The sequence below is a fragment of the Anomaloglossus baeobatrachus genome, chromosome 5 (genome assembly GCF_048569485.1).
Source record: "Anomaloglossus baeobatrachus isolate aAnoBae1 chromosome 5, aAnoBae1.hap1, whole genome shotgun sequence".
Classification (NCBI taxonomy): domain Eukaryota; kingdom Metazoa; phylum Chordata; class Amphibia; order Anura; family Aromobatidae; genus Anomaloglossus; species Anomaloglossus baeobatrachus.
Window position 1 is genome coordinate 111,269,065 of NC_134357.1, and position 16,179 is coordinate 111,285,243.

The 16,179-nt window shown below is 49.3% G+C and overlaps 1 protein-coding gene across 1 annotated transcript in view; it reads left to right on the forward strand.

Moving 5' to 3' along the window:
- The first annotated feature begins 729 nt into the window (after positions 1-729).
- NOC3L (NOC3 like DNA replication regulator) overlaps positions 730-16,179 on the forward strand; it is a 196,118-nt gene continuing 180,668 nt past the window's right edge. The window contains exons 1-5 of the mRNA XM_075348773.1: positions 730-815; positions 2,005-2,209; positions 4,427-4,550; positions 6,345-6,502; positions 14,930-14,986. Of these exons, the coding sequence (XP_075204888.1) occupies positions 807-815; positions 2,005-2,209; positions 4,427-4,550; positions 6,345-6,502; positions 14,930-14,986 (553 nt within the window). The 5' untranslated portion in view covers positions 730-806. The remainder of the gene's footprint in view (positions 816-2,004; positions 2,210-4,426; positions 4,551-6,344; positions 6,503-14,929; positions 14,987-16,179) is intronic.

The window sequence follows — 16,179 nt, forward strand, 5'->3', positions numbered from 1 at the left end:
TCAATAGTCTCAGGATTTTTCCTTAGGATTTTGGAATAGAAACTGAGCAGAGAATCCAAGCTTGTGAAGAGCTTTTGAGTTCTGATGAAGATTTTTATAGTTTCTATTGCAGGAACCCTTCATAATACTGTGTGCACATAGCTGAAGAATAACTAGGAAGAGCTGCGATTTTTCCCACTGCTCCACCTTAGGCCCTGTGTGCACACTGCGGTTTTGCTGCATGAATTGCTGCAGAAAATGTTCATAACCTTTCTGCAGTCATTCTCCAGCAAAACCTATGTAAAAAAAAAATGGTGTGCGCACACTGCGTTTTTCCCCCTACAGGTTTTGCTGCAGAATTTCTGCAGCAAAAAGAATGAGCATGTCACTTGCTGTTTTGCCATAGATAATGGTAAAAAAACATAGGGATCAATCCGCGGAGAAACTGCGGCAGAACCACGACAAAACAGGCGCGGTATTCTGCCAGAGAGTGCGTTTTATCTTAAGAAAAGTCCATTTTCTGTTGCGCACATTATTATATTGAGCTTTCTCACACTCCAGCTCCATGCCTATGCCCCCATATCAGACCGTTGTCACATCACTTATACAGGAGACCCGTATGTGGCTGCGCAGACACTGCAGTTATATCGCCCCCTGTAGACAGAACGTAGAGCTGCAGTTCCGCTTGCTGCCGGCAGGTGGCGCTGCCACATATCCGCTCTGCTCGGTCCTCTCTAGCCCGCAGCTGCTCTCTATGTGCGGCCGCACTTCCTGTGCTCACACGTGTGTAGTGGAGCTGAGGACGCGTCTCCCGGGTCGCAGCCGCCATGAAGCCGGTGAGTGGCTGCTGTGTCTCCGGTTCTGCCATGTAAAGTGCAGGCAGTGTCTCTGTGCACCAGGCTGACGTGCGCGCATGGACTGTGCCTGCCTGTTATCAGCTGTTCTGCACTGACTGTTCTGTAAGGGGGAGAGGCTGCTCTCCAGTTATTGTGGAAATCCCACTGTGTCCTGTAGGCTTCCAGGGCATGCTGAGACTTGTAGTTTTGTAGTAGGAGGCTCGTGCTGTCATGTCTCTGATGCTCAGTGATCCCATATATGTGCGGAGGTGTATACGGCAGAGGGTGAGGCTGCGCAGCGGCAGAGGGTGAGGCTGCGCAGCGGCAGAGGGTGAGGCTGCGCAGCGGCAGAGGGTGAGGCTGCGCAGCGGCAGAGGGTGAGGCTGCGCAGCGGCAGAGGGTGAGGCTGCGCAGCGGCAGAGGGTGAGGCTGCGCAGCGGCAGAGGGTGAGGCTGCGCAGCGGCAGAGGGTGAGGCTGCGCAGCGGCAGAGGGTGAGGCTGCGCAGCGGCAGAGGGTGACGCAGCGGCAGAGGGTGACGCCGCGGCAGAGGGTGACGCCGCGGCAGAGGGTGACGCCGCGGCAGAGGGTGACGCCGCGGCAGAGGGTGACGCCGCGGCAGAGGGTGACGCTGCGTAGCGGCAGAGGGTGACGCTGCGCAGAGGTAGAGGGTGACGCTGCGCAGCCGTCCCAACCTACAATAATAATTATTCACATATAGCGCCAGCATATTCTGCAGCACTTTGCAAACATCAGTAGCACTGTCACCTTTGGGGATCACACTCTAAGATCTGTTAGTATGTGTCTTTGCAGTGTGGGAGGAAACCGGCCTCGACATAAAGTCCATGGGCAAATGCCGCGTCGTTCCTCAAATATAATTATAGTGACCAGTAGTCTTATCCAAAGGCAAAACTAATCAGTGTGAATGTCATGGTGGCACGAGCTCTCCTGCTGCCCCTTTGTCCGTATGGCTGCAGTGGGCTGTCACATTGATATGTGACCACTGCAGTCAATCACTGGGCTCAGCAGTCTGGTACCATCGACATCAGTCCTTTCCATACTAGCAGGACATGTGAATGATTCAATGCCATAAAGCTCCCTGTTTGAGTGCAGGGGACAGGCCATGAGATTTTTGGCCTCAGATTCGTCAACCTGTATTAATTTCTCTTGTGATCTGTCGTCTTTTTCTAGAGAAGACATCGTAAGCAAGCTCCAAGCTTCCGCAAGCTCCTGAAGACCAGCAAAGTAAAACTTCACAACAAGCTAAAGAATAAGCAATTTAAGCAGGAGAGTTCAGCGAAGAAACGCAGGAAAGAGCAGAAGAAGCTCCGCCAAGCTGTGCGAGATGTTTCCTCCAAAGTGCCAAAACCCCTGGAGGAAGTTAAGAAGCCACAAGGTACTGGCGGCTGGAGACCGTTAACTTACTGGGAAAACGTGTAAATCCCTATACAGGGCATAAAAAAAGTCTCACATTTTTGGAAAAGCTGTATTTGGAATGATTTGCAACTTTTTTCATTTTTGCGCCAACCTTGTTACTATTATAAAGAGAGAGCAGGACCAACCACTGCACGACGGATTGGGGTAAATTATCAGCCAGCTCATTGCTGGCAAACAGACCAAAGATGCACCACATTTATTATGAGGTGTGCGCCTCTTTGGGAATGTAGCTCATCTTGGGGGATGTTTTATTTAAGCTTGGCATATAAACTCCAATTACAGCTCAAAATATTCTAACAGTCATTTACAGCGAAAAAAAGAGGGCATTCCGGAGAAAGCCTTAGTAATAATGTTTAAGTTGGTACGTATTAAAGGGGTTGTCCACTACTCTGTCAATCCTTTAGTCTGAGTGTTTGCCCTGTTAAAATAAAATGACTTCTACTCACCTTCGGCACCGTTCCGGCAGTGTCAGCACTTGCTCTCCCGGGGCTCACGTGAGATTGTTACGTCATGCGAGCCCTGTGTCCAATCGCCCTCCGACTTCACTTTTCCGGCTTTTGGATACATAAATGGGAAGTGAGTGGCCACAGCTCTGACTGCCCCCTTCATGTTTGATGTGTCTGAAGGCGGAGAGAGTGAAGCCGGTGGTGATTGGGCACAGGGCTCGCGTGACATAACCTTACGTGAACCCCAAGAGAGTGAATACTGACACCACTGGAACGGCACCGGAGGCGAGTATAGGTGTTTTTATATTAACGAGGGCAAACACGTAGATTGAGAAGAGGTTGTCCGAGTAGATCCCCTTTAAAGTGAACTTGTCAGCTGCAATATAACCACGAGCAGTTCTGGGTGCATATTTCTAATCCCTGCCTAACCGTCCCTGTATACACTAGCATAGATATAGAGATCTTTAGAAAAATTATTTCTAAAGATCTCGTATATTATGCTAATGAGCGCAGGAACTAGTCCCAAGGGTGTTATAGCCCCTGATTAGTCCGTCCTCCTAGCATGTTACATCCACAGGGGCGTGCAAATATGCTTTTCAATGCAGCCACCAGCGGTGCCGTGTGTTCCTGTGTTCGCTGTGACCGCGCTTCTGAATGCCGGGCATTTCCAGTCATGCGCAGTATGAAGCCGGGTGTACGCATCTTTGCTTCAGAGAGGTCTACTGCGCATGACTGGAAGTGCTGGGCATTTAGAAGCGCGAACACAGGTACATGTGGTACAGCTGGTGACGCTGCATTGAATAGCATGTTGGTACACCCCTGTGGGCTTGCTAACATGCTTAGAGGATGGACTAGTCAGGGGACGTAACGCCCTGGGACTAGTTCCTGCGCTCATTAGCCTAAGATAAAAAATCTTTAGAAATACGTTTTCTAAAGATCCCATTATCTATGCTAGTATATACAGGGACGGTTAGGCAGGGATTAGCAATATGTACCCAGAACTGCTCGTGGTTCTGGGTGCATATTGCACCAGACAGTTTCACTTTAATGCTCAGGTGTATGAGGTAGTAGGAAGAGATCGCTGTCAGTCCAAGGAGCATTCGACCTATCATTATCTAAGGTTTCTGTGTGTCAACCCCCTTTTAGTAAAACAAGGAAGCCGTGGAGACACCATCACATGTTTCTCAACGCTGGCAGGAAACTAGCCAGGTCTTTCACCGGGAAGGAACAACCACGGGAAGGGCAGTCTCCAGTCAAGGAAACCACCTATACCAAAACATGGTATCCATCCACAGACAGCTGTTTTGGGGTATTTGCCCCTCATCAGTGTGGAGTAGGAAACTGGCTAGTGGGAGCAATGCCTATTAGAGGACTACATAGGTAAGGATGGTTGACCTCGGGGATTATCCTTACCTATGTAACCCCCTTTTAGTGTCTGTTATATTAAAGGGTTTGTACCAAAATGTCAAATTATTCATTATCCTCAAGATCCTGTTCATGAGGGGGGTTCAACCACTGGATCTCCCAGCGATCCTAAGAATGGAGATCTAAAGAACCCCTTTTGAATGGCTCTGTGGTCAACCGTGTGCACCCCTGATCCATTCATTCTCAATGGCAGCAATGGAACTGGTCGATAGATGATAACGTCACATCTTAGCACAAAGCTACAAATCCTTATAAACTCGAGTTTCTTGTATGGAAACCTTTTTTTCTTACATTTTCCATTTTAGTTAATGAAGAGGAGGAGTTGGATGAGGAATCCCTGCCCTTGGACATGATAGATGAAGATGACCTACAGCTAATGCGAGAAATGGCTCAGCGGGCATCGTTTATAACCAGGGATCTCTCCTCCAGGTACGGGGCTTCTAGTCTAACAGAATTCTGGGAAACTTCTCATTGTGAGTCTAAATGTAGCTTGTTCCCATTAAACATGACCTAAAAGTCCTTGCAATATTGTGACATCAGTAATAAGACAATGTCATGTTTAAAATTGATTCCTGTAGTTTACTGTGAAAAATAAACTTCATCTGTATAGAATCGTTACTTATTCAAAAGTGAGCGACCAGGAGAAGGTAACACGGGAGAGAAGCTGCAGGGAAAGCAAACCCAGCAAATATTTTTGCCCAGCAATGATCAGGGGGGATTTATCAGTTTGTTCCCCATTTTCCGTTTTGTTGGCAGCAAACTCTTGTATACATGGAGGGGGGGAGGACAATGCAGATATAGGTAATATGTAGTCCACAAAACATGTGATCAGCTATTTTGTCGGCAGATTGATTGGCATGTCATAGCAGCCTCCGCTTTTGCCCATATCAGCCATGTGTCTCCGGTCTTTCCACAGTTTCCCTGCACCATCGTGTAGACTAGGGATACATGGCAAAAGGTGTCGTAGTGACATTGGAAGTAATTTCTTGTGGTGTTGCGTTGACCTGTAACATATTGCTACAGTCACATATTTTTCCAAAGCTATTGGATTTTCAGTACCTATTTGAAAATTGGACTTCACACACTTACCATAGACTTCACTGCAAATCACATGCGACCTGGCCATTTTATTTACAGCAGAATCACATCTCTATAATAGTCTTGCAACAGTAAGTCGCACAAATATGATTTGTTGGACTGCTGTCGCACGACGCGTGTTGCCGTGTTCCTCAGCCTAAAGGCTGCTTTACACATTACAATTTATCGTGCAATCGCGTTTGCGATCGCACCTGCCCCCATTGTTTGTGCGGCACGGGCAATTTCTTGCCCGTGTCGCACAATGTTGTAACCCCCCCCCCGTCACACGCACTTACCTTTCCAAACGACCTCGCTGTGGGCGGCGAACATCCACTTCCTGAAGGGAGAGGGACGTTTGGCGTCACAGCAATGTCACACAGCGGCCGGCCAATAGAAGCAGAGGGGCGGAGAGCGGAGATGAGCGGGACGTAAACATCCCGCCCACCTCCTTCCTTCAGCATTGACGCAGGTAAGCTGTGTTCATCGTTCCCGGGGTGTCACACGGAGCGATGTGTGCTGCCCCGGGGACAATGAACAACAGGACGTTCGATTTTTAGAAAATGAGCGACGTGTCAACGATGAACGAGAAGGTGAGTATTTCTGCTCGTTCATAGCTGTCACATGCTACGATATCACTAACGATGCCGGATGTGCGTCACTTACGACGTGACCCCGCCGACATCTCGTTAAATATATCGTAGTATGTAAAGCCCGCTTTAGGCTTGAGTCTCACACTTGCGAGTGACTTAGGCGAGTCTCGAATCTCGTCACCCAGCACAGCCTGCTGTTCACCGGACAGGTGCAGGTCTGCTGCACAGAAATAGATGCAGCTGACCAGCTCCTGTCCGGAGAGCGGCAGGCTTTGCCGGGTGATACGATGCGAGACTAGCTCAAGTCACTCACAAGTGGGACTCCGGCCTAAGCTTTGCAAGTGAACGGCTGTTTTCCTGCAAAATTAGGTGAACGAGCTTACTAACTTTTACGTGCACATAGTGGCTTAGGGCTACTACAGATTAAAGCCGAAGCGTGACTGCTGCGTGTGAACACAGCCTGAATGTTTGGTCATCCGATCAGCCCATGTAGCAGAACTTTGCTCCTGTGTAACTGAATGATGAGAGAATTTTTCACACTGTTCTCATTTATTAGTGAACCTGTTCATGCCGCCAAACGAAAACGGGACAGTGTGATTGACAAGTATGAGAAGACGCCCCGGCGCATGAAGTTTGAACCCGAAAAAGAAGTGATTCATCTTCTGCCCATCAAAGATAAAAGTGGAATTATTCCCCAGAGTATGGAGAAGCCAGGTAGCTGCACAATTATATTTTTTTTAAGTAATGTAAGTAGGGTTAATTTAGGCCAGGTCTGCACAGTGTCACACGAGTGGCCGTACAATAGTGGATTACCCAGAGTGTATCACTACATCACTAAGTGGAAAAAGAAAAGATACTTCTCAGCCAATCACAATCAGAAGCGCCGAGTACCTTGAAGGTAGAGCTGCACAGATACAAAGACTCCAGCTGTGTACTGGGTGGAACGATGAGGTAGGAAAGGAAATCCAGCCGTCCCATTGAAAAAATATAATGTTTATTATGAAAAGAAACAAACATGATGAACATAAACAGGAAAATGTAAGATTAAAAATACATAAAGATGACGCGTTTGGATCGTACTGGTTTTTGGTCACATCATATACCTTGTGTCAGATAACAAGGCCTGCAACATTTCCCACTTAATTCTCTGCTTATGTTAAATACAATAACATAAACTTACACTTTACATTACAACACTATCAAACCAGAGTCCCGTTTTTGGAAATCTACATTATGGGGACAGTGTATGTTGCGTAATCACTAAATGTCCTTTGAGTCGGTGCTATCTAACATAATATATGGTATGAATAAGGACCAATGTGGTCCGAAACGCATCCTCATCATGTATTTTTAATCTCACGTTTTCCTTTTCATGTTCATCATGTTTTTTTTTAATTTTTTCATAATAAAGTTATCTTTTTAACACTAGAAGTCCCAGAGAGGGGTCATTTAACATTTCTACCTTTTGGAACCCAAAGACCAGTCGAATGACCTGAAGGATTTTATCTAACATCCTATAATCACAAGACAATTGCCCCCTGCAGATTCCTCAGGCCACTAGAAGTCCCAGAAAGGCCACATTTACAAATGAAAGGATGCTAATTGGAGCCATCGGAGTTGTCAGTTTAGACTAAGGGTCATTTGACCCTCTTTCGGGACTTCAGGGGGGAGCTAGAAATTTCTGGGACTTCTAGTGTTAATGGGATTGCTGGATTGCCTTTCCCACCTTATTGCTACTTTAATAGTTCTCTACTTGGCAAAAAATGTCTTTTCTCTGACGCCTCATTGGGGGACACAGGACCATGGGTGTTATGCTGCCTATCCATAGGAGGACACTAAGTAGATGCAAAAGCATAGCTCCTCCTCTGCAGTATACACCCCCTGGCCGGGCCAGGCAACCTCAGTTTTAGCTTAGTGTCTATAGGAGGCACATCTCTGCAGACTACTGCAGCAAGAATTTTTTGTTTTTAGAGGGCGACAGTTCCTTCGGGGACCGATTTCCCAAAACCATCAACAAGCGGGAACGCGGAGTGTTGCCTTCCCTTACCACCTCCTGTGACGCTGGATCCTGGGCTGTTACTCACTGGACGACAGGTCTCATGGCACAGATTTTCCAGAGCCCAGAGCAGATGAAAACTTCCTCAGCCCCTCTTGCAGGCTCTGAGTTGATATTCGCCCCGCACCAGCGTGACCAGACTGCCATCTCCACAGGAGCTGAGGTGAGAGAATTCCGATTTTTCCAGAGCCCCAGAGCATTCCTCAGTCCCTCTGGCAGGCTCTGAGTTGATACACGTTCTGTGACCGGGCACAGCAGGCGTCAGAATCTGCATTCTTGGCTCCCTGACAGGAAACTGGAGAAAAGGTCACACTGACTTGATGCACATGGGCTGTGATTGCAGACACCTGCAGAGCATTCCACCTGTGGCGGGGGGAGGGGACAACTCCCTGGACTAAGTGCACCCGCAGCTGCGGTACACTTATAGAGGGTTTTCTGTCCACCATTGTTGTACAGGGCTGGAGGGGGGAAGGGGAGTCCCTTCCCACCATTTTTTTGTTTATTATATTTTCTCATGCCTTCTTGTCAGAGCTAAGCCCTACCCCCTACGACACTCGATAAGCCACGCTCCCTCATGAAAGCGCGCGTAACACTCCTCACACAGGATCTGCAGAGCATTGCTGCAGAGCATTGCTCCCTCTTGTTGTGCTCAGAGCCTGTGGGCGTCTCTCAGAGCTGGCTTCCTCCTTCCCACAGGAACTGTGACGCAGGAGGGGGAAAGGGTCATCAGGGCTCTGGATGAGTTATAGCCTCACTTACATATTAACTCTGCTGAGCATTGCTCCCTCATTACAATCAGAGTTTGTGGCTCATCAGCCAGGGGCTGCAGTCACATGTTTTATGCCCTGCACAACTACAGCAACAACTATAAGGCTCTGTGCGCACTGGGAAATGGAATTTTCTTGAGAAAATTCCGCATCCTCTCAAAGATTACCGCACCCGCGGTAAGAAACCGCACCCGAAAACCGCATGCGGTTTGCCGCGGTTTGCCGCGGCTTTACCGCGGTATTGTTCGCGGTATTGCCGCGGTTTTGCCGCGTGCGGGTTGGGATGTGCTTTAGTGCATTCAATGCAATAAAGCACATTGAAGGAAAAAAAAAAAAAAAAAATACATTTAATTCTGATAGTAGATAGACAGAAGAATAGATAGAGGGATAGATAGATAGACAGACAGATAGATAGAGGGATAGATAGATAGAGGGATAGATAGAGGAGAGATCGCTGCATTTCCCACGGTCGGCAGTGAGTTCACATTACCGGCCGTGGGAAATGACCGATAATTACCTCTGCTGTCTGCTGCATTCAGCCTGTGTCTGTGACAGTCGCGGCTGGATGTCAGCAGTGCAGGACGCAGGAGCCGGAGCTGTGGATGTCGGAGCGGTGGATTACGCCGGAGCTTTGTTTCGGGAGGGGTTAATAAAATGGTGAACGAGGCTTGTTGGTTTTATTTAAAATAAAGGATTTTTCGGTGTCTGTGTTTTTTTCACTTTACTTACGGGTTGATCATGTCAGCTGTCACATAGACGCTGCCATGATCAAGCCTGGGGTTAATGGCGGTGGTCCCCCATCACCATTAACCCCTTGTATTACCTTGTCACCACTGCTACACGGTGGCAAGAAGAGCCGAGGACACGCCGGCAGTGCCGCATAATGCATGCGACATTCGCGGGGCAGCTGCGGCTGATATTCTCGGCTGCCGGAGGGGGAGTGAGGCGGGGGACATTACCCCTGCCCCTCTCCCTCCCCAGCCTGAGAATACCGGCCGCCGCTGTGTGCTTACCTCGGCTGGAAGGTGAATATGCAGCGGAGCCCACGTTCTTTTTTTTCTATATTTCCGTTTTCTTTCTATGTGTGTTCTATGTGTCTGTGTCTATGTGTTCTATGTCTGTGATGTGTTCTGTGTCTGTGATGTGTGTGTGTGTTTACTCTGCACGACTTCCTGTTCCTGTAATGACATCACTTCCCTGCAAAACCGCAGACAAGCGATGCACATTACCGGAGGTAAACCGCGAAATACCGCAGGGAATAACGCAGGAAAACGCAGTGAACCGCACAGAATTTGCTGCCTGCGTTATTCCCTGCGGGATTTCATGATTAACATTGAGTCAATGGAGTGAAATCCCGCAGCGATGTGCGGAAAAGAAGTGACATGCACTTGTTTTTGCTGCGGGATTCCCGCAGCAAAACATGCAGCTGTCAAATTCCGCCCAGTGCGCACAGGATTTTTTTTTCTCCATAGGATTTGCTGGTGATTCACTGCAGAGATGTTATGAACATTTTCTGCAGCGAAACATGCAGCAAATCCGCGAAAAATCCGGTAAGTGCGCACATAGCCTAAGACTATTAATGTATCCTGCCACGCTGAGCTACTAGGGGATGATAGCACTTCTTCCTTCTGTGAGTCCGGTGCCTTTGTAGCCCCCCCCCCCCTGCCACCACCGCAGCAACCGCTGCCAGCCCAGAGCCTACGGCTCCCAGTCCCCCAGAATGGGCACAGTTCCCAGAACCTGGTGCTGGCTATGCAACATCGTCCTACACCCCTCGGGGCCCCTGGACAGAACGCAGCCTGATGACACCTCTATAGAGGGTCCTTCTGATAAGAATCAGCCCTGTGCTTCACCGGTTGCAGATCAGAAAAAGGGCATGACCCCCATGGGTCTCCCTCTGGGGTTCACAGATGGGGTTCTCCCACATGTTACGTGGTCTCTGAGGAGCCGGAGGAAGGGGAATGATGTTTGTACCGGGATGATTCCTTGGTTTCAACCTCCCCGAGCGATCAAGCTGCGATGGACTCCCTTAGTGCAGCAATCTACCAAAACTCTGCATGTGGAAGATCTCCCATCCACTACTACTGACCCTGCGGTCTCCTTTAAAAGGGTGAAGAAACTTCAGAAAAAAAAAAGAGCTTTTTGACGCCGCTTCGGTATCTGTAAACTCATGGAGTCCCGGTACCCCTTTGGCTTAGCTGTCTCTAAGGGCTGGGCCGATCCGGCCTCGGTGGACCCTCACCCGGCTTCCGCCTGCCTTAAGGACCCTCCTGTCTTTTACTTGATGGATCCTCCTTCAAGGACCCGACAGACAGACAAGTGGAGCAGCTCGATCGCTCTGCCTCGAGGCCGCGGGTCCCTCTCCCCTTCCGTGTGGGTCGCACAGGCACCAGGACTACCAGTTTCCCTCAGACCCTCACAGATGTAACTGTTCACATTGCTGCGGCGGCGGAGTACCTCATGCAGGCCTCCCTCGGCGCTGCTACCTGCGCAATTATTGCCGCCTCAAATACCATAGCCATCCGTAAGGCCCTCTGGTTCCGATAATGGAGAGTGGACTCGGTCTCTAAGAAGCCTCTCACAGTACTCCTTTCCAGACCGATGGTTTGCCGATCGTCTGGACAGGCTTTTTTTTTTTTTGTCTGACGCCACGGGAGGAAAAGAGTACCTCTCTCCCCCAACTCTAGCCCAGGATGTTTTTTACTAGACACGCAGGGCCCGACCTTCTCAGCCCTCCCCGAGTGCACCTCGTCCTGGCAGTCTAGACAAAGACCGAGAAGTCTCGTTCTTCTCCATCTGGGCCGCCGCCTCAGACCACAAATGGGTGTGATACCTTGTGTCTTCCGGTTACCACATTGAATTCTGGACCCGATCCCCTGGTCAGTCTTTTCTCTTAAACCCCCCCAAACGCTCCAAAACACCACGAGGCCTTCTCCTCAGCGATCCACTCCCTCCAAACGGGGGTGATGGTACCTGTTCCGGACGGAGAGAGGTTCAAGGCTATACCTATCGTGGTCGCCAAAGAAAGACGGGTCAGTTCATCCCATCCTGGACCTCTAACACCTGAGCAAACATGTGCACGTAAGGAGATTTAGAATGGACTTTCTAGGGTCCATTATTACCTTTATGGTCGAAAGAGAATTCCTTGCTTCCCTAGCTATCAGGGACGCGTACCTGCACATACCCATCGTTCCAGCTCACCAAAGTTTCTCCGCTTCGCGGTTCAGGACTTCTTGTTTTCATTTGTGGCCCTACCCTCGGCTCTGCCACAGCACCAAGGGTCTTAACTAAGGTCATGGGAGCCGCCATGAGTGCCCTTCACGCCAGGAGAGTGGCTGTTCTGCCTTGCTTGGATGACCTCCTCATCAAGAGTTCAACCAGCGTGCAGATCTCTGTGGGCACCCTATCCCGCTTAGGGCGGCTTCTGACTCCAGTCAAATCATCCCCGGTCGCGTCAAAATCCGTCACCTCCCTGGGCATGTCCCTGGACACTCTTCGGGGCTTGATATTTCTCCCTCAAGTAAAGGCGACCGCTCTACAACAAGCGGTACACTGTCTTCTACGTACTCCTGTCACTTCATACGATTCCGTATGAGAGTGCTAGGTACGATAGCGGCGGCTATAGAGGCAGTGCTGCTCGCTTAGCCACACCACCGCCCACTGCAGCTTGCACTTCTAGCTGCCTGGGACAAGAGCCCCTTTTCCTTGGACAAACTTTTCACCTGACACCTTCAGTCAGGTATGCGCTTTACTGGTGGCTTCAGTCCTCTTCCATATCGAGAAGGAGTTTTTCTCCCCCAAGTGGACTGGCTACTCCTGACCACGGACGCCAGCCTCTTAGACTGGGGAGCAGCGTACTGGCTCCACACTGCTTCGGGACATTGGACACCCCAGGAGTCTTCCCTTCCTAGAAATCATCCTGAAAATCAGCGCGATCATCTCGCGCTCAGGTCCTTCCCCTTTTCTGCTAGAAGGTCGTTTGATTCGGGTCCAATTAGGCCACAGCTGTTGCATTGTCAATGTCAATCAGCAGGGAGGTACCAGCAGCAAGACAGCTTATCTCGAGGTCCTCAGGATCCTCACCTGGAGGGGGTCTGTGTTTTCAACATTTCACATACCGGGAGTAGAAAACTGGGTGGCGGACCTTCTAAGTCGCCAAGGCCTGGCCGCCGGAGAGTGGTTTCTCCACCCAGAAGTGTTCCCACACATCTGCACTCACTGGAGTACACCAGACGTGGAATTAATGGTGCTCTACAAATAAATAATAATAATAATCTAATGGCCTCAAGGTTGAACGCAAAGGTACCGGCGTTCTTAGCCAGGTCACGTGACCCACAGTCCATTGGCGCGGATGCTCTGAAGTAGTTTCCGTCCAACTTACATGTTTTTCGCCTCTGTCCCTGCTGCCGCAAGTAATCAGGAAGATCAAGGCAGAAGGAGTCCCGGTGATACTAATAGCACCGGACTAGCCCAGGTGCGCCTGATATGCTGAATTAGTACAATTGCTCATGGCGCCTCGTAAGCATCCCAGACTTGCTGACCCCAGGGCCCATTTCCCATCAGAACTCCAGAGCCCTGAAGCTGACGGCCTGGCCATTGAGACCTGAACTTTAAAAAGAGGGAGATTCTCTCCTGCGGTCATCTCCACCTTGTACAGTGCCCGAACGCCGGCCTTCATCCCATATTTACCACCATACGTGGAAAACTTTCCTTTTCCAGTGCAGGGAATCTAATGTCCAACCTATGCCTCTGGCGATCCCCAGAATTCTTGATTTTTTTTTTTTTTTTTTTTTTTTTTTTTTTTTTTTTTTTTTTGCTGTCAGGTTGCAAAAGGGGTTGGCCCTCAGCTCCCTTAAGGGGCAGGTTTCATCTCTCTCAATATTCTATCAATACCGCCTAGCTTGCAATCCGCAAGTCAAGACTTTCCTCAAGGGTGTTTCCCATTTAGTTTCCCTGTATAAACGGTCGCTGGACCCATGGGACCTCAATCTCGTTTTAGACGGTATCCAGAGGTCCCCTTTTGAACCTCTTAAGGAATCTTCTCTTGCTCTTCTCTCCTGAAAGGTAACATTCTTAGTGGCGATTACGTCCATCAGACAAGTTTCGGAACTGGCATCACTCTCTTGCCACGAACCCTTTCTGATCTTTCAACAGGACAAGGTGGTTCTACGCCCCCTTCCGGATTTTCTTCCGATGGTTATTTCCCCATTTCATATGAACGAGGACATTGTTCTGACTTCCTTTTTGTCCACACCCAGTCCATAGGGTGGAAAGGTTTCTACATTCGCTAGATCTTGTGAGGGCTCTCAGATATTACGTACCCAGGACAGCCCCTTTAGGAACATAGACTCCTTGTTCGTCATTCCTGAAAGGCCTAAGAAAGGACAGGCAGCTTCATAGGCAACACTGGCTCGCTGGATTCGCTCTGCGATCCAGGAAGTCTACCGCTTGCAACTTTAAGCCCATTCCTAGTGGGCTGCGGACTTATTCCACGCAAGCAGTTGGCGCCCCTTGGGCCATTAGGCATCAGCCTTCAGTGGAACAGAGGTGTAAGGCTGCGACCTGGTCTTGCCTACATACTGTTTCAAAGCATTACTGAATCCATACCCAGGCTTCGGCTGAGGTGAACCTAGGTAGGAAAATTCTGCAAACGATAGTGCAGTACCTATCTCAGTAGGCGCTCCTGGCTATCTGGGACTGGTTCCTAGTCCTTGGGTTGCGTTTGTTTACCCAACCATGGACTGCTTTAGGACGTCCCATGGTCCTGTGTCCCCCAATGAGGCGTCAGAGAAAAACGGATTTTTGTGTACTCACCGTAAAAACGTTTTCTCTTAGCCATCGTTGGGGGACACAGCACCCACCCTGTTGCCCTGTTGGGCCTTGGTTCTCTCAGTACCTTATTTGGTTATGACTCTTTTTTTTTCCTCATGTTCCTCTGAGAAGTTTTTACTGTTTTTTTTTTTTTTCTCCTACTGCTTGTGTACTAAAACTGAGGTTGCCTGGCCCGGCCCGGGGGTGTATACTTCAGAGGAGGAGCTATGCTTTTGCATCTACTTAGTGTCCTCCTATGGATAGGCAGCATAACACCCATGGTCCTGTGTCCTCCAATGATGGCTAAGAGAAAACGATTTTACGGTGAGTACACAAAAATCCGTTTATTATATCCTCAGATGTTTAATTAGGGGGGGTTATTTGGTACAGGGTGGCATGTCCTCTTCTCCCATGGGGGACATTGAGGTTGCTCGCTGACGTTGCTGTGTAGTTGTATCCTTATTCTCTAACCCTAACCTCATATAACCGCTTGTTTATCTTCTGCAGTTGGCCCTTCTGAGAATCATGATGAGGAAGAGGAGATGGATGTGGAAGAGCCGGAAGGTATCTATTCTGCATCTTTATCACTATATTCTTGTTTGTGTTTTTGTTTTTTATGGCGACTTAGATTAAAATAATAAAAATCCATAGGTGGTAGCATAAGTGTTGGAGATGTCTAGAAACTATTTTTGGAGGTAACTCCTGTCTGAATATTTGCGACATAACTGGTTTTTACTTTACCTATAGAAATGTTATTATTGAATCGCTGTGACCCGAGTCCTCTCAGCAGTTTTCCATCCTGATAGTTTAGGCTTTCTACATGTTCTTGTTGTGATGTTCACACTAGTATAAATCTAGTGTATAGCATGGACGGATGCTATCCAATGTTTTATTGGACAGCACTTGCTCCATTGTTACACTGAGGCAGTGCTGACCAGACTTCTTTCTATTCTCCTACATGCTGATGCGGCATGATAAAATATAATAAATTGCTGTGATTGGCCACGTATTTCTTTGTCGCTCCATTGGGAGACCCAGGCAATTGGGTGTATAGCTTCTGCCTCCGGAGGCCACACAAAGTATTACACTTTAAAAAGTGTAACCCCCTCCCCTCTGCCTATACACCCTCCCGTGCATCACGGGCTCCTCAGTTTTGTGCTTTGTGTTGAAGGAGGCACACATTCACTCAAGCTCCACATTTTAGTCAGCAGCAGCTGCTGATTATATCGGATGGAAGAAAAGAGGGCCCCAGGGCCCCCGGCATGCTCCCTTCTCACCCCACTAAGTCGGCGGTGCTGTTAAGGTTGAGGTACCCATTGCGGGTACAGAGGCTGGAGCCACATGCCGTTTTCCTTCCCCATCCCTTAGAGGCTCTGGGAGAAGTGGGATCCTAACCGGTCATCCAGGCACTGGGACCGGGCTCCCTCCGCAGCCCCTGTGGGAATCTGCCGGACAGGAGACAGGAGGCCCTGCATCCAAAAGGTACTCTGTGTCCCCTTGGGGACGGTGTATGGAGCGCTCGTGTCACTGACACTGCAGCGGCTGCTGTATTTTTAGGATGGCCGGGACTACCGCGCCGACCGTGCCTGTTTGTCGGCCGCGGTATTAAATTTAGTCCCCGGCTTCTGCGGCCTAGTACCATAACTCCCGCCCCCGGGCCTGCCAGTCAGGGGTAAGGGCGGGACGGTCGACCTGACGTCGACAGTGAGGGCTGGAGCATACTTGGTGTCCTCCTCCCCCCTCACTGATCACTGTGG